This window comes from Rhinatrema bivittatum, chromosome 5, assembly GCF_901001135.1.
Source record: "Rhinatrema bivittatum chromosome 5, aRhiBiv1.1, whole genome shotgun sequence".
Classification (NCBI taxonomy): Eukaryota; Metazoa; Chordata; class Amphibia; order Gymnophiona; family Rhinatrematidae; genus Rhinatrema; species Rhinatrema bivittatum.
The window spans coordinates 53,415,591-53,439,852 of record NC_042619.1 but is presented as its reverse complement, the minus strand read 5'-3'; the positions used below and the strand labels follow the sequence as shown (position 1 = coordinate 53,439,852).

At 42.5% G+C, this 24,262-nt stretch overlaps 1 protein-coding gene across 3 annotated transcripts in view; it reads right to left on the bottom strand.

The window, feature by feature from the left end:
- Positions 1-24,262, bottom strand: part of PIWIL4 (piwi like RNA-mediated gene silencing 4) — a 379,756-nt gene that overhangs the window by 255,908 nt on the left and 99,586 nt on the right. For all 3 annotated transcript variants that reach the window (XM_029602363.1, XM_029602364.1, XM_029602365.1), the window contains exons 8-9: positions 16,536-16,733; positions 5,396-5,507 (exon numbers count right to left, since the gene is read on the bottom strand). In XM_029602363.1, coding sequence (XP_029458223.1) covers positions 5,396-5,507; positions 16,536-16,733 — 310 coding nt within the window. The remainder of the gene's footprint in view (positions 1-5,395; positions 5,508-16,535; positions 16,734-24,262) is intronic.

Below are 24,262 nucleotides of genomic sequence, written 5' to 3'. Positions count from 1 at the left end.
CTATGAAACACACCACCTATCCCCGCCTCGTACATGACCTGAGCCCCGTAATACCCCAAAAGATTGTGACCGGCCTGCCTGCATAATAATTTCTGCATGCGTCAGAGTCCCCATAGTCTTTAACCACAACCATTTTAAAAAACAACTTTCCAGGGTCGCAAGTGTAGCTTAAGGATCAATTTCCCATAGCTAAATGAGATGTGTTGGTTCTGGTCTGACTATTTCAAACGTTAAGGTGTCTGTGTGCTGCTTGTTCACAAGGACATTATGTGGCTTATAAGTGAAGGTGATAAACTCATCCTTACCCGTTTTAGTGGGAACACAGCAAAGTAGCTGCACAAAATGATCTCCTACCAGCTGGTGTTCTACAATATCTGTGTACAGGTATAGCATATTAAACCCTCCCATGGTATCTGTTGGAAATAGCAAGCGCTGCATATTCGTTTTAGCTTCTAGCCCCAAAATGGTCGCCAAATCACCCTCTGCAGAAATTACTGCATTGTCCTCTGATATTAATTTGACTCTTTGGATATTGGGGTCATAAAAGATTTGTGGTGGCATGGGTTTAAGGAGACTATTCATGTCATGGCTCATTTGGTCCACTAGGCTTTGAATACCCTTTTCGTACAATAAAATGATGCTTCATGCTCCATGCTTCCTTCTCCCAGGGTGACAACATACTTATGGTCTTCTTTAATATTATCATCTATTACTTGAAGGAATCATTGTAATATAACTTCTAAATTCAATAAACAATGAATGAAAACAAACTTATTAAAATGTATCACAAAAATGTAATAGCAAATGTACAGTGAAATTGAACGGTTACATATATTATAATCTGACACAAACATCTGAGAACTAACTCTATTGTAAAAATCATTCATATACATGCATTCATACTTGCGAACACAGCTACAAAGTACAATATGAGAGTTACACCTTACTGTGAAAACATATGAAAACTGAACAATCAGCAAAAAGCTCAAAGCAGAACTTCTATTTGAGAAGAGAACAATTGTATCATTTCAATTAAATATATGGGCACTCATATTAAAGAACATCTAAGCTGCATATGTACCAATAAAGAACAAGCCCCTTTAGTAGAACACTGGACCACTATGCAACACTGCGAGTCTGACATTAATTTTTTTGTGATTCAACAGATAGTACTCGAGGAGGAGATATTTCCAAGACTTTAGTACAGGTCGAGCAGAGATTTATTTTCCAATGGAATACTCTTTCTCCTTTTGGACTCAATCATGAGATAGAATGGCTATCATTAATATGAACTTTAATCAATGATTTTCCCCCTGTAATTCTTTCCTTTTGGTCACACAAGATCATCTTTAAATTTTATGCAGAACTATAGAGTATTCTTATGCACTTTTATAGAGTGCACTGCTTTATAATGGAGTGCTTAGTACACGGCATCTTTTGCACATTGTTTTATTATCCCTTTTTTTCAACCTTCATTTAATTATAGCAGTCATCTGTTTTATTCAATTTTTTGGTATCCACTTTCCTGGTTTTTTTTTGTAATGGCAGTCAGTTTTCTATTTTGCCATACTTTTTATTTTTCCCATGGTCTTCAGTTTTGTTTTTTGATTACTCAAGTGATTATTCTATTAAGCTCCATTATTTGGTTATTATGACACAGGGCTTCTTGTGGTTCCAATTGGCCGTCGGTTATATAAATACAGCCTTGTTTCAACATACAGCTGCGGCGTTTTTTTTAGAAGCACTATGTTCTGGCAGAAGTTGGTGAGTACTGGGCTCGACATTTCCTCTGGAGTATTCTTTATATTTGCTTAAATTCTCTTGAAAGTATTTGTAAATTCAATTATTTTCTTTTTTGTTTAGCCATTAGATTTTCTAAGTACTTTGAAATTCTAAACATTTCATACTATGTTGTAATTGGACACAACAGCTAAAACTGCATTGAAGTTTTGTGCCACACCGCGTTACATCCCCTGTTCTAAACAATCCATGAACTAGAGGTAAAATTGTACATCCATTGATTTTATGATTTAACAGCTCTAATACAATATGCATCAACACAATAATCATAAATTTTATTTTTCAGATAGTCAGGGAGAGATCGTTTTCACTCCTAAATATTTTTTGAATATACTGTCATGACTACAAAAGACATACAAGATAAAAGATAATAGTTTTACATTCAATTTATTTCTTATTCTTTTTTCAGCTAATCAGTGTATATTTGTATTCCATATATAGATGTCAGTTGTGCTGGGCAATTTTTCTTAGGTTTGCCTTAATCTGATATTGCCTGACAACTGCACCATAATCTAAGCCTGTTGATAAATATCCCGAGGAAACCCATGTGGTGAAACAAAGAGAATTCTATCTTTGTTGGGATGTAATTCATCAGTCTGTAACAGTGGGAAGTAATTCATCAACTTGAAACACTGTGATGTGGGACGCAATTTATTAGCTGCAAACACTGAGACCTGGTTTACCTATTTAGGACATCTATTTGCAATCTAGCATTGAGGAGTTTTTTTTGTAGCATTATAAAATAGGCAATAATGTTTAAACATTTTACAATTTGTTACACTGTTTATTTCTTGATGTTTAATCACATTATCTTCTAGTGAAACGTTGTTATATTTGATTGAAGTGATACAGTTGTTCTATTTGAGAAGAGAGAAGTTCTACTTTGAGCTTTTTGCTGTTTGTTCAATTTTCATATGTTTTCACAGTAAGGTGTAACTCTCATATTGTACTTTGTAGCTGTATTTGCAAGTGTAAATGCATGTGTGTGAATGATTTTTACAATAGAGTTAGTTCTCAATGTTTGTGTCAGATGACAATATATGTAACAGCTCAATTTCACCGTACATTTGATGTTACATTTTTGTGATACATTTTAATGTTTGTTTTCATTCATTGTTTATTGAATTTAGCAGTTATACTGTAATGATTCCCTCAAGTAATAGGTGACACGACTTTTTGGAATCAAATTTTTCCTTCTTTAATATTATCCCATGTATGTGGGAACTGTATTTCCACCAACCCAACTTCCTAAGGTCCCTGTGAGTCCAAAGGCTTAGCTAATTGTATCGTGAAATAAGAGCTGGAATTTTGTGGAAATATCCCCACAGAGATGTTACTAGGCATCTTATATATAAACCCCCTTCATTCATTTTTTCTTTTTTTATGATATAAGGCCTTTTCAAATCAAACGTCTTAAAATCGCTGATGGTTTTTATCCAACTGTTACATTTTTCAGGCCACCCCCGCCATTTCACAAAACATTGCTTGTTCCTACTTCCCACTTTTACCTTTAGAATGTTATCAATGCAGTATATTCTATCCTGTCGAGGGCTGACTTTCAATAATTCTTGAGGATAAAAACAACTATGAACGGCTTCTTCACCATAATCTTGTATCTTGTTCACTGTTTTCAGCCCCTTGTTTAGGACATTCATTATAAATATCTCATCTGTCCATGTTTGCGCATGACCTTTTTCAAATTTCCCTTTAGTATTTGACAGACTAACTTGAGCCCCCTTTTTAAAACAGGGCTTAGCTGCTGCGCTGGAGGTGGAACCTTTGGGCTGGCGTCAGGATTGGTATGGCCCTCTGGTCGGACCCAGAGCGCGCCTGCCACTAGGAGGCGGAGCACACAAGGAGACAGAGGCTAACTGGAGCTTCACCAATAACAGTCTGGGTTTCCGCAGGTTGAGCCCTTGGGTACCCGGACCGCCTGGACTTAGGTGGGCCTCTGGTGGTCTCCCAGAGAGGTAGCGGAGGGGTGTGCCCACCACAAGCAAGGGTGCGCGGCTGATGCGGAGAGGATGGACTAGACCCGAGCTGGAAGCTCCGGAGACCTCAGGGAGGCAACAGTTCAGGAAGGTTCTCCAGACAAAACAGGCAGCGCCTGTGGGTCTAGACAAGTGGAGGCCACAGTCGGATTCCAAGCAGGCCAGAAGAGAGTGTCCGAGTGAAGCGTCAGAGCCAGAGTCCAAAAGAGGTCAGTCGAAGAAACAAGGACGGTCTAAAGAGGGTACTGATGGTAGCGATGGGGGCATCGACTGCGCGAGGGTACTGAAGAAATCGAAGGACCTGATCTCGAAAGGGGCCCTGACGGCAACGGAAACCGTGGAAGTCCCTGTCCCACTAGCGCTAATAACCAGAGTGTCACAGAGGGACACTTGCAGGCTATGTGTACCCGTACTAACTGAAAACATAAGGAGAGGGAAGGCTGCAGTCGGTTGGCAGACCAGGGAGGTGACAGGAACCGACCAAAAAAACAGGGCATAGTACACACCGAGCGTTGAATAAACGTACGCAAAGGAAGACCCATGCAGGGAAAAGTGTTTGTGAAGTTTAAGTATTTCCGTGTGGAAAAAGTGTTAGAATTTCTCAGAGCTCCTAACCACTATGCTTACTGCAGAGCAGAAAAAAGAAGACTGAGGGAGACACCTGTGGTTCACAGGGATAATTGCAGGCTGAGCATGCTCAGTGCACTCAGTGTGCCAGTGTCAGTCAAAGCTTTGTAGAAACTTTGACAGAAAAGTTTTCCGTACAGGGCTCCGTCCTGTGATGTCACCCATATGTGAGGACTACCATCCTGCTTGTCCTGTGAGAAGAAAGAGATTCTCCCTGTCACTGTGTACAGAATGAGAGAAAGCTTCCTGTCACGACACAGCTAGTAACTTTTAAAAAAGAGGGGCTAGAAAAAAACCTGCTTCTAACTCTATCATTAAAAGTGACAGGGACATTTCTGATGACGTTCCAGGAAGGGAGCATTTTTGGGGGTGTGATGACGGTTGGACTTCCAGCGGTCATACCAGTGACATCATAGGGGGTTTGGTTTGGGGCTGGACATGGGAGGGGCCACTCCATTGACTTCCTTGGGGTGGAAGAGGTGTGGGTGGAGTTAGGGGTGGGAGGGGTGTGAGCAAAGAGTGGGCGGGGCTTAGACTGGAAATGAATGCAGATTGGCTGACAGACTACGTATGGACCTTTATGTTCCTGAATTCTAAGCCAACTGCTGGAATACTCCCTGCTTCATCTGCTATACCTACTTCTACTCCTGGTTTGACTTTTATGTAAGTTGTGATAATTGATATTTTCTTTGAAACATGATTTTGCCCCTCCTTTATATTATAGACTGATTTCTTTTGATAGAATGACTTATTTTGCTAAACTTCGATATATAAAAGTTTACAAATAAATAAATAAACTTTTCTTGAATGCGATGTACACATTGCAAATAAAAAAAATTAAATAAAATACATGTTTCTGCTTCTATAGGAAGATTATCAACTACAATGAAAATATACAGCAGTCAAAAGGCACCATTCATACCACTAGTTCTTCTTTGGCTTTTGACTACATTAATGATGTCAACAACACAGCTTACCTGCTTGTAATAGTCCACATAGGTTATTTCTGTACCATCACGTTTCTGAAATGTATTAGTTGGCTTCACAGACCAATCCATGTCATCAATCCGGTAAGTTTTGTTATTATACCTGACAAAAAATAAGGGGGTTTTTTTTTTCCAGATACATAAGAATTCTAAAATATATTATTTTGCTGCCTCTGTCAAGCAACGAACAAGTAGATGCAGCAAGCACACAAAATTTGAGTATACATGTGCTCACAGAATTAGCTTCAAATAGAATTCCTTTTCAGGTGGAAATTTCTAAATCATAATTAATTATTATAATAATATATTTACTGTCTACATATTTAAGAAATAAAAGGATATATATTGCTGGACTATGTCAAGAAACTACCTTATAACTGCAGAGCTTCTGTACAACTCCTTGTTTCCACCATAAAAATAACTTCATTATATTCATTGTTAATTATTTTCAGGATCAATTGTGTTCGCAGCAAGTAAGGAAGTTTGGATTTATAGCAATGGCATTAGCAAACTAAACAAAAAAAGTTGAAAATTCAGTTGGCAGATATAAACTAGGGTTAAAATCCCTATTTTCCTCTTAAGAGGTCAATATTCTGTGGGCCGCAGAGTGGAAATGTAACCTGGGTAATAATCCAGATATTCAGTGGAATATACTGGTTAAATTATCTAGATGAAGTTTTTAGGGTAATTTTAGGACAGGTATTTTTCCCAACCAGACATAGCAGGCAAACTTTCGTCAATTTGTTTGCCAGTAACCACTCTCCAGAATTCCTCCATTACTGCTTCTTTTAATCTGGCAAAATTTTGGGCAGGTAATTAGTTATCAGGATAAAATTTAGCTGGGTAGCATGGGGAAATATTCAAATCTCAGATTCTGTCTGGGTATAAACTCTTTGACTTACATTTTAAAAACTCCTACTCTGCCTTTCTCATCATTATGAATCTACATAAATTGTGGAGCTGCTGTTGCAAAAGTCGGCCGAATGGGACGCAGCCAGACCCCCCCCCCCCCACCTACCTACTGGCTCGGCCGACTCTGTCTCCTCGGACCCGGGAAACTTGCTTCAGCCGGAGTTCGTAGCCAGCAAGCCGCACCGCAGCCCTCCCTCCGGACCGTCATGCTGACGCCGCGTGCAGGACGGCATGCCGGCAGCTCCTAATCTGGCCTTCCTCCTGATACCCTGCTTCCCAGGCACACGTGCGTGCCACCTGACCCCTTTTCAGGGGGGTCACCGCGGGAGGGCCCGGACTCCTCCTCCCAAACTTGCAGGTATTTAAGCCAGGGCCTGCTTCTCAGGCCTTGCCTTGGCTACTCCTGGCTCCAGTTCCTGTTTGGATCTGCCGTCTGTTATCTGTTTCCTGTCTTCTGCCTCTCCGTGCCAAGACCCCTGCCTGCCTGACTACGAGATACGCTGCCTACCAAGACCCTTGCCAGTTTCGCTACGAGGTACGCCCTCTACCTATGTCCTTGCCTGCAGACTAGTTCACCTCCAGCCTGAGACCCCACAAAAGTCCAGCCGGCCCCGGTACCCGAGGGCTGGTAGTGGTGAAGGTCCCGAGAGGGTCTCGGCTCTCCTATAGCCTCGCCTGCCGTCGGAAGGGCCCTCTGGGGCTCCTCCCCATTGGTTCCCTACTCCGCCGGCCCAAGGATCCACTCTCGTAATAGCTGCCATAGAAATCCTCATCAGAACTACGTGCAGGCACTGCACTGGTACATGTAATGGATTAGCACAAACAGCTACATAGCAAACTTAAGAAAGTGAATTAAAAACATTGACGTGCCAATAATTAAAGGTAAATGTGTAAGTGTTAAAATCAGGATTCTAGGGCACAATGCAGATCAACGGCAGCCCAACTGAAAGAAGTGAGAGAAACAATGGCTTCCTATAGGTAGATCAAGTAGAGATCAAAGGAATTAGAAAGCAAACAGTATGAATTATGAGTTGGTGTCTTTATCAGCATTTTGACAGAGGTAAAAAAATGGAAAAAAACATAATTAGAAGATCAAAATCACAGCATCAGCTAAAGGCTACTAAAGTACTTGCTTTGCTTGCAAAGAAAAAATATAGGTTTGCCATCATTGCATCTACTAACTGGCTCCAGCTGAGCTCTGCCAGGCAGGAAGTCTCAGGGAAGTGCTTGACAGTAGGTCACCTCTAGGGAGGAAAGGAATAATGTGCCTCCTCCACATTCACTGCTGCAGATTGACTGACTGGAGTTGGGGTACTGACTGGCTGGCCAGATAATAAATGGACAAACAGAAATAAACAACAGTATTTTGAAGACTCAGGTAAGGAGGGTGATTCAGTGAAAATGAGAACTGAAATGGTCTGAATAAACTAAAAACATAACAAATGTATTTGCACAACCAATTTGTACCCATAAAATTCTATCAAAAGCTGCATCATATAAACAGAACATATCTAAAACAATGCAAGTGAAAATAACTTTCATGAAGAATATTTTTGTGGTATTTTCTACTCATAAGGTCAAGCTAACACATCATTAAGGAATCCATGTAGTAAGCATTTTCCTCAGACACAAAATGAGAGAAAACATTTAGTAGACTGGCCCATTAGAGGTTTGGACAGAGTAAATTGTGGAGATAAGATTCTTATGCCTCGCTGATAATCCATACAATAGCTACTATCTGAAATTAAAATTGTCAAGAATTTAGCTTTGGAGATGACATCTGCTGTCCATGGGTATAATTTAGTACCACAAATCATGAAAATTTGGCAAGACAGTGTGCTCCACCTCATGTATCACCAAATAGCATTTAATTGGCTCCTTTTTTCCTCTTAGCTGGAAATGATAATGTGGGTTTCCCTACAAGTGCCAAGGGAGGAATGAAAGAAAAGCAGAAAAATACACTTTAGCATGTACCCTTAAGTCTTACTGATACAAAATAAGACAGCACCTCCTCTATGAAACAGAATAAGATGGCAGATAAAGATCCCATTATTCTGGCATTATAAGACCCCGGTTGCTCTCTAGCTTTCCCTTCACTTTGCCACTAGGGATCCTCTGTGCTTTATCCCAGGCTTTATTGAATTCCATTACTATTTTTGCTTCCACCCCTCCGCTGGAAGGCATTTTGTAACAACTCGGGGGTCGAATATTAGGGATAAAGTAGTACATACCGATATAGACAAACGAAACACAACATCGAAGGGCAAAAATGAAAAGTGCCGTAGTTGTGATTTTTGTGAACAGACAATAGAAGGAGAAACATGGCAAGACCCGGTATCTAAAGTACATGTCAAAAGAAGACATCAAACAAATTGTAGATCAACAAATGTAGTGTATGCTATAATATGTCCGTGCCCAAAAGTGTACGTTGGCAGGACTAATAGGCAGATAAGAACGAGATTGGTGGAACACCATTCACGTTTGAACACTGGAACTGTATCGGCAACCATAGCTCAACATTGCTTAGACGTACAACATAAGTTTGACGAACTCCGTTGGACTGTGATTGAACAAGTGATGCAATCAGTAAGGAGAGGAGACTATGCAGCTAGGTTAAATCATCAGGAACAGAGATGGATTTTTAGATTGAACTCAGTAATTCATTATGGACTTAATGAAGAGCTTGATTGGCTATCGTGAAGTGGTTGAATAGGAGGATCTGATTGGTTGTTTTTGGTGTAGTAGGAAGAATATAAAAGAGGTAGGGATAGGAACAAGAGGAAAAACCATCGCAGTGCAAGATAACATTTGAAGGAGGAACATCGTATCATTATCTCCCCTGAAGAAGAAACTTGGATGTTTCAAAACAAGGCCTTGTTGGGAGGACACTGAACAGAGATGATACAGCACTAAGTTAAGTAAATGACGGGAAAGAAATTTAAGAAATTTAACTAAGCACTTTGCTAGATTGAAATAAAGTTAAAAGAAACAAATGGGATTTTTAGATTTTTGAATAAAAAAAATAGGATAGTAGGGCGGAATGTCAATGATTACAATATATGATTTGGACCAACATTAACTTAATGGATTTGAAGTTAATTGAGTGAGTCATTGAATGAGACATCCACCTCCATCTTTAAAATTTTTTTAGAAAAATAATAAAATCACGAAGTGGTGGGGTAAATATAACAAAATTCATAGTAAAATAGAAAGAAAAAAATCAGGATCTCATAGAAGTACATTTGTGGGAATAAATTGGGATAAACGGAGTTGAATGGATATTTTGTGTTACAAACTGAGACTCCCCCAGGCATGGTAGCATAAGACTCTCTGATCTCGGGGATAATAGTGAAGAATCCCTAGAAGGTGGAGATGGAGGAGGGAGCTCCTCCTGTGATGTTTGAAAGAGACAGGTCTTGGTGACTGGGGCATCCCCAGCTCCGATGGTATCGTCTCCATTGAATATATGGGATACACTTAGGGAAACGTGGGAGGCGTGGCTTGTGGAAATAGAGAAGAGAAAAAATTGCAGACAATGTCAGTGATTTGATCCATCACTTGTTGAGAACCTCTATTAGGAGAATGGTGAATAGAGTCTCCTTGTTCCATGTCTTCCTTATCCCATGTAGAGACTGGTATAAGAGGAAAAATAGAGCAGATGGGCTGAAAAGTAGGCAACCTGAGCTCTTGCTGCCATAAGCTAGGCGGGAACAATGGAACCTGGGTTCGTGGTAGCAGTTGTGGCGCAGTGATGGGACAATACGCAGTCCTTGGAACTTTTGGTGATGGAATAGCCGCTAATATGTCCAATGGATTGGGAGTACCCAAGGGTGGGATGGGTTCTTGCCATTCTTCATGAACAGGCTCTGGAGAAGTGGGAGTGAAAAAGCATTCCACTGTTGAGCTTGAGGTTGGAGAAGAATGGGCTGGGGACTGATTCTCCTCTGTAGGTGGAGAAGAGTTCATTCCTTGTCTCCTCCTCTTAAGAAAAGGGCGGTTTCGGGGCCTTGGATTTTTGGTGCAGAACATGCGCCATATTTTGCTCTGCGTGCACAGTTTTATGTGTCATTTGAGATGTCATGTGTATCCTTTGCACAGTCTTCTTTATTGCATGCGTCAAATGTGTCTTTGGCACAGTTTGCTTTGTGTGCTGCACCGTACTTGTCATGTGCACCATCACTTGCATCGTGTGCACCATCATCAGCGCCACGATTAATCTTTGCACCGTGTGCCCCGTCTTCAGCACGGAATGTGGTGTTGTCAATGCCTAATGCATGGTCCTCGGTGGAGAGTGTGCCTTTGACGCATTATGTGTCAGCTTTGGCATTGGGGGTCGGCTTCGACACAGGCAGATTAATTGCCTGATGTGTCATTTTGTGACCCATGCAGCATTGCCCTGTAACGGGAAGCATCCCTGCAGAAGCCGTATGAAGCTCTTGCTGGTGAGGACAAGGCTGTCTCAGAGAGAACTGGGCAGAGCGAGAAGGTTCTCTTATCTCTCCCGATGATGTTGAAGGAGAAGCAGATGACTGTCTGGAGGCTTCTTCCATTTGGAGCCTTGCTGTTTTCCCAGTCGCAGCCTCTGTGCCCTGTGGGACACTCTGCTGTAATTGCAGCAATTGGTTTGATCTTGGTTCAGGCTCAAGCACAAATAGCAACAGTTGTGGCCATCCGTGATGGACATTATATGGCCACTACAGTTCTTGAACCCAGCAGTTTTCTTCTGAGACATAATAGTACTGAAAAGTGCTGTTTGAGGTCACTGAAGCAAGAAGAAATGAGAGGCAGAATCCACATCTGTGCAAAGCGTGGATGAAAAAATACTGAGAAGACTTCTGGAAGGCTCACTTGTGCAGGAGCTATCGTGCATGCCCAGTAGGGCAAAACCTTTATGCTTTGAGAGACATCTCTGCCTAGTGCATCCTGATGATGTAAACCATGCAGCATGGCTAATTCAGCCTGCGTATCAACGGAAAAAAAGACTCCCTCCACTGCTAAACATTTTGTGAAGTAATACACAACCCTGAAACAAGTCTCCTAGATCCTTGCCATACCATACAATCACAGCACTGACTCTCAGAACTCAAATAAGCACAACCCTATGAAAAAGCAGCAATCTAAATACTATACCAGACCCTAGAACATTAATATACCACCTACTGGGGCAAGCCGGACTGCTACAAATCCCAACAGAGAAACTACATGCTAGCAGAAATACTGTATCTCAGTCACACACAGGAAGAACACAGACTGACCCTTACCTAATACATAAATAAGGGACTACAAATTTAGAAATAGAAACATGCAAACAAAACTGAAATAGAAAGCCTGAGAAACCATATCCTGTACAGTGGAACTTTAAAGAGCAAAAAACAAAAATAAGAAATGCACAAACCCAAAGATGACATATTCCAATTGCTAAAACATCAAAAAGATTTTTAACCTTTATTGTTTTTTATTTTTCTAATCAGTTGCTCCTAGTCTCTTTTTTCCACTTTCCCCTTGAAAATCTTTTCTTAATTCTTTCTCCAGGGTTTCTTCTCTATCCTATCTTCTTCCCTTCCTCTCTAACACATACATACATACAGTCTCGTGCTTTCTCTCACAGACTCCCTTACACACACAAGCTCATTCTCACTCACACACTCAGGCTCCCATTCTAACACATACACACACACAAAAAACACCCAGGCTCCCATTCTCACATACAAAAACCCGGGCTCACATTCCCCCCCCCCCCCCCCCCCACACACACAGGCTCCCATTCTCATACATACCCACACTAACTACCCAGGCTCCCATTCTTACACAGATAAACACTTACACTACCATTCTCACACACACATATACACCCAGGCTTCCATTCACACACACAAGTTCCCATTCTTGCACACGCAAACCACACAGGCTCCTATTATTACATACACACACACACACACACACAAAACACCCAGGCTCCCATTCTCACACACAAAACTCCAAAGCTCCCATTTTTACACACACAAACAACCCAGGCTTGCATTCTTACCCCCACACTAAGACTCCCATTCTCACACACACCCACACACTCAGGCTCCCATTCTCACATGCAAGCACTGGGCCTCACCACCAAACCCTTTCTTTTGTCGCTGTAGGGATGGAGTCCTATGGCGGCCTTAATCCAGCGAGTTCACTCTTTCACTGCTGCGGTGATGGGCTCCCACTGAGGCCTTACATCAATGGGTCATCTTCTTTGCCGCCTCAGGGATGGGCTCTCGTGACGGCCTTGCTTCAGTGGGACCTTCTTCACCACAACGGGGATGGACTCCCATGGCAGTCTTGCTTTGGCGGGCTTCTTCTTCTTCAGTCCGCAGCAGCCATTCTTCAGACCTCATTTGGTGTTGGGAAGACCTGATTGGCTGGGCCTGAGCCAAAAGTGGGTGGGCCATGGCCCGCCCATGGCTACGCCACAGGTTAAATCACAAGCAGATTGTGATAAATTGCAAGAGAACATTGCGAGACTTGGAAGATTGGGTGTCCTTATGCAGATAAAATATTATGTGGACAAGTGAAAGGTGATGCATATAGGGAGAAATAACCCATGCTCTAGTTATATGATGTTAGGTTCCATATTAGGATAAAGATCAGGGCGTTATAATTGATATTACATTGAAATCATTGCCTCAGTGTGCTGTGGTGATCAAAAAAGCAAACAGAATGTTAAGAATTATTAGGAAAGGAATGGCAAATAAAATAGACGAAGTCACAATGCTTCTGTATCACTCCATGGTGAGACCGCACCTTGAATACTGTGTGCAGTTCTGGTCGCCGCATCTCAAAAAAGATATAGTTGCACTGAAGAAAGTACAGAGAAGGACAACCAAAATGATAAAGGGCATGGAACTGTGAGGAAAGGTTAAAGAGGTTAGGATTGTTCAGCTTGGTGAAGAGACAGCTGAAGCAACAGCTGAAGAGACAGAGGTCTACAAAATCATGTAAGGATTTGAACGGGTAAATGTGAATCAATTATTTACTCTTTCGGATAATACAAGGACTAGGGGGGACTCCATGAAGTTTGCAAGTAGCACATTTAAAACAAATCGGAAAAAAGTTTTTCATTCAACACATAATTAAGCTCTGGAATTCATTGCCAAATGATGTGATTAAGGCAGTTATTGTAGCGGGGTTTTAAAAAGGTTTGGATAAGTTCCTGGAGGAGAAGTCCATACACTGCTATTAATCAACAGGGAATAGCCACTGCTTGTTGTTGGGTAAGATCTATTTGATGTTTAGTACTTGCCAAGTACTTGTGACTTGGATTGGCCACTGTTGTAAAAAGGATACTGGGCTTGATGGACCCTTGGACTGACCCAGTATGCATATCTTATGTTCATGCATGTTCATAGTAGATTCAACTACTACAGACTGGTGAGGCAGCTGGACAACACCAAAGCCTGGTGATTTTAGACTCTGAATTAGAGGTCTAACGTCTTAGTGGTTGGGGGTGGCTGAAATGGAAGTTTCCTACATTCTTATCTGTATAGCACTATCAATGTTGTAAACTGGAAGGGCTGATGATTCAACTGGAGTGTCCAGTATTTGAAGAAGCCCCAGGAACTTGGATTGGGGGTCTTTATCTTTGCAATCATAGATGTCCAATGAAATACCCATCTTTTCCACAAACTTAGAATAGGTCAGATCCTCCAGTAGTGAGATGTGGTCCAGAGGATCTGAAAGAGGATCAGAGAGTATGTCCATAGACTCATCATTAGAGTCCTGGGTTACTGACCCTATACCTTTACCTTTGTCAGTATAGGGTCAGTAACCCAGGACTCTAATGATGAAGACGATGAACCAGGAGGAGATTCTGGTTGACTCGAAGGAGGAGCTTCCTGGTTTAATACCTCCAATTTGTTCCAATCCACTGCAACAAATGATGAAGAGCCCCCAAGCAAGGGACCTGTTGATAAATGCACACCTATATTTATTTATTTTAACATGTTTTGTATACCGTATATTCGGTTTTGCCATCATAATGGTTTACATTAGGAGAATGACATTAGAGTTTTAACAAATGCAATTTAAAGATAAAGTTTGGTCACAATGGGGGAAAAAAAGGGTTTTATATATATAGTTATATAGTTGATAGAGAAAAGGCAAGGTATTCCGGGCCCTCCACTGAGCATCAAAGATTTCATTTTGAGAAACTGGGGTTAGGGGGTAAGGGTAGGGGTCCACCTGCTCTCCACCAGACCAGTCGGGTCAATTTTTTGGGAAGGGGGGCTATGACATTGGACTTATTTTTTGAGTTTTAAGGGAGGGGATGGGGAATGGTTTGTTTCCACATGTCATTTTTTTAATTCTGGGAGGACCAGTGCCACTTTGGTACGTGGCGGGACGGGGACACGATAGGCAGGGCTTGCCTTCGACCCCTCCCCCAAGGCGATTTTCCTTATTTGGGGGAAGGCTATTTTTTTGGGCCACTAGCCCTTTTATTTTCCCATAGGAGCAGCGGGGACTCACGTTAGCATCCCGATGCTTTCTCGGGAAAGTAACTCAGCTCCCTTAAATGCAATAAAATAATGTGGATGACTTTTTTCTAAGCTAGCCATGTTAATTTATTACCATGATACTGCCTATGCATAAGCTGCTTTGCATGCATCAGGCAATTTTACGCAGGCATTTGCATGCAAGGCAGCTCATTTTCCTGGGAGGAAAGGAGGAATCTTTTATTCTTTCATACAATAAATAGCATTTAACACGTTACATGCTCTTTAACTCATGATATGGTCTTATCACAGCTTAGTAAATCCACCTATAAATTAACTGGGTGGATGGGCAAACTAGATTGCCAAACGGTCTTTTTCTGCCATCATGTTTCTATATAGGTGTAGGGAGGATCTGAAAAGAAGTGACAGGACAAAAGGCATTGGCGGGAAGGGGGAGCAGGGAGGATCCAAGGGCTTGGCAAGGAATGGCCAGAGGAAGAAGGAAAACAGAAGGGCCCAAGCATTGGTGGTGGTGGGTAGTTGGGAAAAGACAGGCTAAAAGAAAACCCTGACAGGAATAAGTTTCCCAGGTCTATTTGAGAAGGTAGTCCAGCACTAACTGTGGGCCTGATTAATAAGGCTTTTCTCTCATTCGGTGTCTATGGGGAAAATGCTTAGTAAATGAGGCCCTGCATTTGTTAATATACTTTCCTGAATACAACTCTGTTCATTTTTCACCTAAGCATTCCAACCTTTCTTTAAAAATTAGTGGGTCTCAACTTGTACTATTAAAAAACAGAGTTCCATTATTTTAGATCTACCCTTTAATAGGCTTTATTCAAGAATCAGAAAAATGTTCAATAGAAAGATATTCATCAACTTCAGTAAAAGTCAAATTACTTACTTGTAAAGTTCAATCTTTGATGACAGCTGCTCACTGGAGTCACACATGTGTGCTATACAGCCTGCATCTTCATCTTCATCAGTGTATCTGGAAAGCTTTCCAGCATAAACTGAGTATGTGCAGGAAGCAATCCAAGTAACATGACCAAATACCATTCAGTTTAAAGAATATCAAAGAAATTCATTTTACCATTATCTTCTTGATCTATACCGTTATTTGTATTACCATTACTGTAATACTATTTGTTACCATCTATACTGAACCACACTGTACCACCCTGAGCACCAGTTTGATGTGGCAGTATATAAAAGAAAACTAATACAAAATTATTCCCAGAAAGAGAAGAGGGTGGTTTATGTGATTGCACTAAGCTGTTGTAATCACAGAATGAACATTATTAGTAAGTAATTTGAGAAACTCAAGTAATTTGGGCAACACAGGTGATTTGAAGGTATAATATTTACATTATGTCTAGCTACAGATTATGGTTTGGCTGTGATGCTGGGATTCACCATACATAAACTCAGGTGTCAATAAAGTAACACATTTTTAATCTTTAATACATTGAAAAGAGGATAAGTAATTTCACCCAATCATATGACAATAGCTTCTGGAAATAAAAAAGTCATACCAAGCCTAACTGAAAGGAATCAACAATATATAAGAAAAGCCAGATAAACATGATGTTTTCTTAAATGAAGTTTAAGCAATTGTCATAAATCTGATGCCCCAAGGCTTTACCTACGAGTAGAAAAGACAAACTACATGGAAGCCACTGCAACTGAGGTGAAATGCCTTGTGCAGCCACTGGCAATAACACTATAATAAGGTCCTGTTTTCTCTTTACCTTGTCAGAACAATAAGACCAAGAAGCTCCTTTTGACAGGTGTCTATGAATTGTTGTGGGCCTATTCTATTATACATGTTGGTCATGAAGTCTAAAACCGTCTCACTACGTAGGACTTTGTGGCTCACATCAGCAGTTAACATCAGGCTGTTCTCAAACTGCATGACTGAAACAGCAAATCCTGGCCACAGAGTCAATCTAAAGGAAAAGAAGATAGTGAGGTAGTATTTTAGTACAGAAAATATAAAATTAAAGTTCATTGAGTAATGCACTCATCTGAATTACTTCATCAGGATCTAATCCTGATACAAATTTCTCATCAAGGAAACAACAAAATTAGAGAAGTTGTAGTATCTAAATCACTGAAAAGTGACAATGCCTTACGAAGGAATACAAGGAAACCCAAGTAGCCACCCTACAAATCTCCAAAGCAGAGATCAAATGGAGCTCTGACCAAAAGAAAGCTTGAGCCCATGTCTGGGGTCTGCAATCAGGCTCCTGAGCTGTATGCAGTTCTTTAAGTACATCCATGAAGCTCTTTGCTACTCATTAGCAGAAGAGGAGACCATTATCTTATACTAGCAGCTGAACTTCTGATGCTCCTCTCCTGCAAAACATACAGTATGCAGCCTGCACTGTTAGGCTGCAGTTCCAAGTCCTACAAGATTACCTACAATTTAATGGGACACCACAGGTTATCCCATCTGCAGCTCCTGTTAACCCAGCAAAAAGTGTTTCACAGGAGTGCAGTGACTGGAAATGCAGCTGTTAGCCTGCCTGTGAAAAAATCTTTGTTTCTACTGTCACCTAGAACAGCGGATAACAGAAGTAAAAACTAGTCTGTCAGCTGAGGCTAGAGTGGGAAGCAGTTCTTACCTGAATGTGATGGGCAGCTTGGGAAAACCTCAGATATTACTTGAGAGGGAGGGGAGGGGGGGGGGCTGAGGGAACTGCAGTTCTTAGTTGGAGGGGTTGTAGGAGCAGGGACTGTCGGAGTAAAAGAGGGCTGGGCCTTTAAGAGCTACAACTGCAGGTAAGGAAGAGTCCAGGGAATGGGGATATGCAATAAAAAAAATGGGGCTGTGCGCAGAGGGGAAAAGAAAGCTAGGGGAAATTGCTAGGGGAGAAAAGTACTGGAGCTGTGTGAAAAAAAAACAGAAGAGACAATATTGTGAAAGGAATTTTATTCTCCCGCACATTCTTTCTCTTACATCAGTCACAATTAGTTTGCCATATGTTATATACTGTATCTATTAGGGTTTGGGTATCTACATTATAGGGCAATAATTAAACTCCCTACAATGATGTAAATATCACAGTTAGTTTTGACCTCAAAGGGTTTGCCATAGGATAAAGTACCCACAGAGATTTGTGCTGCTTTTTCTGTGGGTACATTTTATGAAGCAAACTACGTGTGTTATTACCTTCCCTGACCTAATTTCATTCCTGGAAACACCTCTGCATTATGCCAGAAAGCAGAGTTGCTTACCTGTAACAGATGTTCTCACAGGACAGCAGGATGTTAGTCCTCACATATGGGTGACATCACAGGATGGAGCCCAAGCACGGAACATTTTTGTCAAAGTTTCTAGAATTTTGACTGGCACCTACTGGGCATGCCCAGGAATGCACCAATCCTGCATCCAGCAGGGGTCCCCCTTCAGTCTCGTCTTATAGTAAAAGTACATACGAAAAATAAAATAAGAAAACGTAAGCGAACTCAACTCCACGGGGTGGCGGGTGGATTTCGTGAGGACTAACATCCTGCTATCCTGTGAGAACACCTGTTACAGGTAAGCAACTCTGCATTCTCACAGGACAAGCCGGATGGTAGTCCTCACATATGGGTGAGTACCGAGCTGAGGATGCCCGAGCAATGCACCAAATGCACCCAAAGACATGCAATAGGCACAACAACAGGGGTGGAAATTTGATTAGGAGGGCATCCTAAACCCTGAACGGGTCGGTGGAAGAATGTTTCTGAAGTTATACTGAAAACAAATTGCGTAGAACAGACCGGCCAAAGATGGAATCTTGCCTGCCAGTCTTATCTAAGCAATAATGTGCTCGAAAGTATGGAGAGAACTCCAGGTAGCAGCCTTACAAATATCAGCAAGCGGCACCGAACGTAGGTGCGCTACTGATGTCGCCATGGCCCTGACAGAGTGTGCTTTTACACGGTCTTGTAGCAGAATGCCTGCTTGCTGGTAGCAAAAAGAAATGCAGTCCACTAACCAGGAGGAGAGGGTCTGCTTTCCCACAGGATTTCCCAATTTGATGGAATTGAAAGACACAAACAATTGAGTGGTTTTCCTGTGTGTCAACGTGCAGTCTAGATAGAAGGCTAGAGCATGTTTGCAGTCCAAAGAAAGTAGAGCCTGTTCTCCTGGGTTTGCATGGGGCCTGAGAAAAAAGGTAGGTAGGATAATAGATTGGTTAAAATGAAATTCCGACACTACCTTCAGCAAAAATTTAGGGTGAGTGCAGAGCACTACCCTGTCATGCAGAATTTTAGTGTAAGGTAGGTAGGTAACTAATGCCTGCAATTCACGCCCGGCAAGTAGGTGGCTGTGAGGCACATCGAGTGGGAAAGGGCCCACGACCATATCTGTGTAGTTTCCTGACACAGGAGGTAGGAGTCCATTCCCCCTTGCTTGTTGATGTACCACATCGCCACCTGATTGTCGGTTTGAATCAGGATGGCCTTGTTTGAAAGGCAATCCTGAAAGGCTCTGAGGCCATATCTGATTGCCCAAAGCTCCAGGAATTTTATCTGGTGTTTGGCTTCCTCTGGAGACCAGATTTCCTGAGTCTGCAGGTCGCTGACATGAGCACCCCACCCTAGGTTGGAGGCATCTGTTGTCAAGGTAATTTGAGGTTCCATAGCTTGAAATGGAAGGCCTTGAAGTAAACTGGAGTGTTGCATCCACCAGGCCAGCAATAGTCGGAGCTGTGTGGTAACATGAATAATGTTGGGCATTGGTTGACAACCCTGAAACCACTGGGATTTTAAGGTCCATTGCATAACTCTCATGACTAGGTGGGCCATCGGAGTGACATGCACCACAGACGCCATGTGGCCCAACAGTATGAGGAAGTGACGAGCAGTTGAGGATACTCGAGTCTGTAAATGATGCGCCAGAGAGACTAGGGTGAAAGCCCGATCCTAAGGAAGGAAAGCTTTCGCCTGTATTGTGTTTAGGTCGGCCCCTATAAAGGCTAGGGTTTTAGATGGAACTATCTTGGATTTGGGATAGTTGATTAGAAACCCTAGGGAGATCAGGGTATGAAGAGTGAGACGCAAGGACGCCAATGCGGCCGGTTGAGTCGTGATAAGGGGCAACATGGACACCCTGACTTCTGAGAAAGGCGGCAACTACTACGAGGCACTTGGTGAATACTCGTGGAGCAGACGCTAGGCCGAATTGTAGGACACGATAGTGAAAGTGACGAGGACCGACCAAGAATTGCAGGAATTTGCAATGAGATGGAATAATTGAGATGTGTGTGTATGCGGTCCTGGAGATCTAGAGAGCATAGCCAATCTCCTTTTTGTAGAAGAGGAAGTAGCGAACCCAAGGTTACCATCTTGAACTTCTCTCTTTGTAGATTCTTGTTTAGGACGCGAAGGTCCAGAATTGGACGAAAGCCACCTGACTTTTTTGGGATTAGAAAGTACCGGGAATAGAACTCCTGCCCCTGTTGAAAGAGGGGACTGGTTCTATTGCCTGTGAGTGGAAGAGGGTTGAAACCTCCTATTCCAGAAGGAGAGAGTGGTCGGACGATCCCCACGTCAGTCGAGGTGGGGAGTCCGCCGATACAGTCAGGAAATTGAGATGGGAACTGTGGGTGATCACTGCAAGTACCCACTGATCGGTGGTGACCGTGTGCCAAATGTTGATGAAGTGGCACAATCGGCCTCTGACCAGTACAGATGGTAGAGGAGGTTGGCCTATGCTCTCCAGGATAGAGTCAAAACCCTGACGCTGGTCCTGGTTGAGGAGCAGGTTGGGTCTTCTGAGGTCGGGATTGCTTGGACTGACCTTTTTGATAAGGCTTGGAAGGGCGACCTCGGGAAGCCGGAGGATAATACCTTCTTGGATTATAAGCCGGCCTCTTAGAATCTCGCCTGAATATCCTAGAGGTGGATGAGAAATCAGCAGATACTGAAGAAAGTTGACGCAGCGTTTCATGGTGGTCTTTTAGCTGCGCCACAGTCTCCTGGATCTTGTCTCCAAAGAGATTATCACTAGTACAGGGCAGGTCAGCCAATCTGTCCTGTACCTCTGGTCTTAGGTCTGAAGATTTCAACCAGGCCCATCTTCGTGCACTAATCCCCGCTGCGGACACAGTAGAGGCAGTATCAAATATGTCGTACGCAGCACAGACCTCATGCTTGCCCGCATCCAGGCCTTTTTGAGCTAGAGCATTCAGGTCATCCTGGAACTGATCAGGTAAAGACTCAGAGAAATCCTGGATTTTCTTAAAAAGGTTTCTGTTATACTGAGTCATTTATTTTATTTATTTAAAAATGTTTGTATACCGCCTTTACAAATAGATTTAGTCAAAACGGTTTACATATTTAAAACTGTGGGGAATTATGAGCTTTGCCAGCAGGCCATGTCAGGGGTTAACTCTAACTTCCCTTCTCTCTGACCTTTGCACTGAATGCAGCAAGACTAGCACATCTTAAATCTCTAGCTTATAATTAACCCTCACTGCCTAAGGAGAGGATACCTAGCTGCCACGTATTTCTCTAGCTTATAATTAACCTTCACTGCCTAAGGAGAGGATACCTAGCTGCCGCGTATTCAGCTGCAGGCAAAAGACAGACACATATATGGTATAAGCTTCAGCAGCCAATGAAATGATCTGTACACACCCCCTGAGCCAATGGTCTAATGACACGTCTGTATGCTATGGAGAGGGGAGCCAATGATGTGATGGCACATTATATGCTATGGATGTATGTACAATAAAAAGGGACCCACGGGAGTGGTCGGCCCTTCTCTTCCTTTTTGCCATGAATCCTGCCTGATGTGTCTTCATTGTCGCAATATAAAACATACATAATTTAAATAAAAATTGTCACTAAAAACAATAATCAAACAAAAAGCTTAAACACATCCTTTTTCTTAAGCAGACAAAACAAACAAAAAAGACACTTCCATAATGAAATATTGGTATGAATTAATGGGAAACAGTTGTGATAATAATTATAAATGAGTGTATTGAATGATTATTTTGAAGAGGAAATACTAAAAGCTTTTTGGAACAAATATGTTTTTAAGGATTGCTTAAATTGTTGCAATGATGATATAAGTCGCAAGGAGTCCAGTAGAGAGTTCCAAAGTTAGGGGCCTGCAACAGAGAAAGCTCTTTTCCGAGTAAATTCAAGTCTTGCTAATTTGACAGTAGGGACATCTAAGAGATTTTTTTGACAAAGATCGCAGTTGTCTAGCTGGTTTATAAATACATAGTGTCGTACAAAGCCACATAGAAGAAGTATTATGGATGAGAGTGTGAATAATTGTTAAAACTTTATACATGATTCTAAATTTTATCGGAAGCCAGTGAAGGGAAGCAAGTATAGGCGAGATATGATTTCTGCGAGATGAACTGACAAGAATTCTGGCTGCTGAGTTTTGTACTAATTGTAATGGGTGTATTGAGGAGTCAGGCAAGCCGATGTAGAGGGCGTTGCAATAGTCTATACCTGAGAATATTAATGATTGAAATATTGTACGAAAATCTTGAGGAAATAAAAGGGGACATAAATGCTTCAAAAGATGAAGTTTGAAAAAAGATTTTTTTATGACTGTAAGGGGGTGTTTTGTCAGCGATAAATCAGAGTTAATGATCACTCCTAGACTAGTGACGTTATTTTGAATCGGAATAGAAGTACCATTGAAAGATAGGTTGGATAGAGAGCCTATTGTGGAACAAGATACAGATGTTAAGTAGTTCGGTTCTAGTAGGGTTCAGTTTTAGTCTACTGTCATGTATAACTGGTAAGAAACAATGCGAGATATAAGCATTGAGCCATGAAAGACCCGTCTGCCAAAAGCATCCAGGGATTTTTGCTCCTTCCCTGGAGGTATGGAGGAATGAGGTTTGGAACGCCGTGCCTTTTTCTGGGCCGATTCCACAACCACTGAGTGATGATCCAGTTGTGATCTCTGAAATCCAAGAGCTGACTGCACAAGATAGGTGGCATCTGTCTTACGGTTGACAGGCAGAACCAAATCTGGGTGTTCCCAGTTTCTCTTTAGAAGATCAATTAGGATTTCATGAATAGGAATAGACATGATTTCCTTAGGGGCATCAAGGAACTGGAGCATTTCCAGCATCTTGGGCCTTGAATCCTCTTCAGTCTGAAGCTGAAAAGGAATTGTCTCAGACATTTCTTTAATGAAATTAATAAAAGAGAGATCCTCTGGAGGAGAATGCCTTCTCTCTTCAGGGGGAGAGGGCTGTAAAGGCTGATCATCTGTATCCTGGGACGAATCATCAGTCCAAGGATCATACGGTTGATCACCAGTTCCCTGAGGATCTTCTGAGGGAAGAAATGGCATTATTCCCGAAGGACCAGGCCTGGGCATCGACGGCATTGGGAGAGGCATCGACGGCATCGATGGTGACATAGATGTATGAGACGGTGGCAGGATTCCAGATGGTGGTATGGGTATCGGTGTTCCCTTGCCAACCGACGACAAAGTATCGGCGTTGAAGGAAAAAGGCATACCAGTGCCCTTGGTACCAGTGGTGGAAGGGCACCGATCAATGCATCCAGTTTACCCAGTAGTGGTGCAAGCGCCCCTGGAATCAGATCGGTGAACGGTTCAGGTACCGGTACCAGCGTCGATGGAGGTTGGAATCCCTGCAGTGCTTTTCCGATGCCCTCTTGGATCATCTGATCCAATTCCTCATGGAGGCCTGGGGCGAGTAACCCCGGCTCCAGAGTAGGAGGCAATAGAGGCATAGCCAGAGGGTCCACCGGTAAAAGTGGAGTCACTGTTCCCTGCACCGATGAAGGTGGGGGAACGACTCAGTGACCCAGTAACAGAGGAGGATGGGGCCTTCTCTAGACGGGATTTCTTTGATGGTGGCTCTGTCGACGCTGATGCCGAGGGCTTGCCTGATAACAGCGGATTGAGCCTTCCGATGCCGGTGTTGACGCTTTTCATGATGTTCTCCTCGGTCCTTCTCCTGAGGCGATGAGGAAGATGTCGACACCTTCGGAGTAGTCGATGCCGGTCGGGCAGCACCGGTGTCCCGCTGCTGGCGAGAGGTTGATGGCACCGGCCCAGATGAAGTCGAAACAGTCGATGGAGTTGGGGGTTTTGAATTAAAAAGCAACTCCATTTTTTCTAAGCGGGCTTTTCGGCCCTTCGGCGCCATTTGGGCACATTTGGTGCAAGATAGGGTATCATGGCCGGACCCCAAGCAAAATACACAAACTCTGTGTGGGTCTGTGATGGGCATTGTCCGAGGACAATCGGAGCACCAACGAAAACCCGACGCCATGGCTTCGACAAAAATTTAGCCACGGTGCTGTCGATGGCCGGTAGGCCTTGCCGGGAATAGACTGCAAAAGGGGTAAAACCTTACCTTTCGACCGCGGAGTACTGATATCGATAAGGGGACCCCTATGGGGTAGAAATTTTTGAAAAATTTTTAAAGACGTTCCGTGAAGAAAATTCTTGTCAGGAATCTCTAAGAGAGCT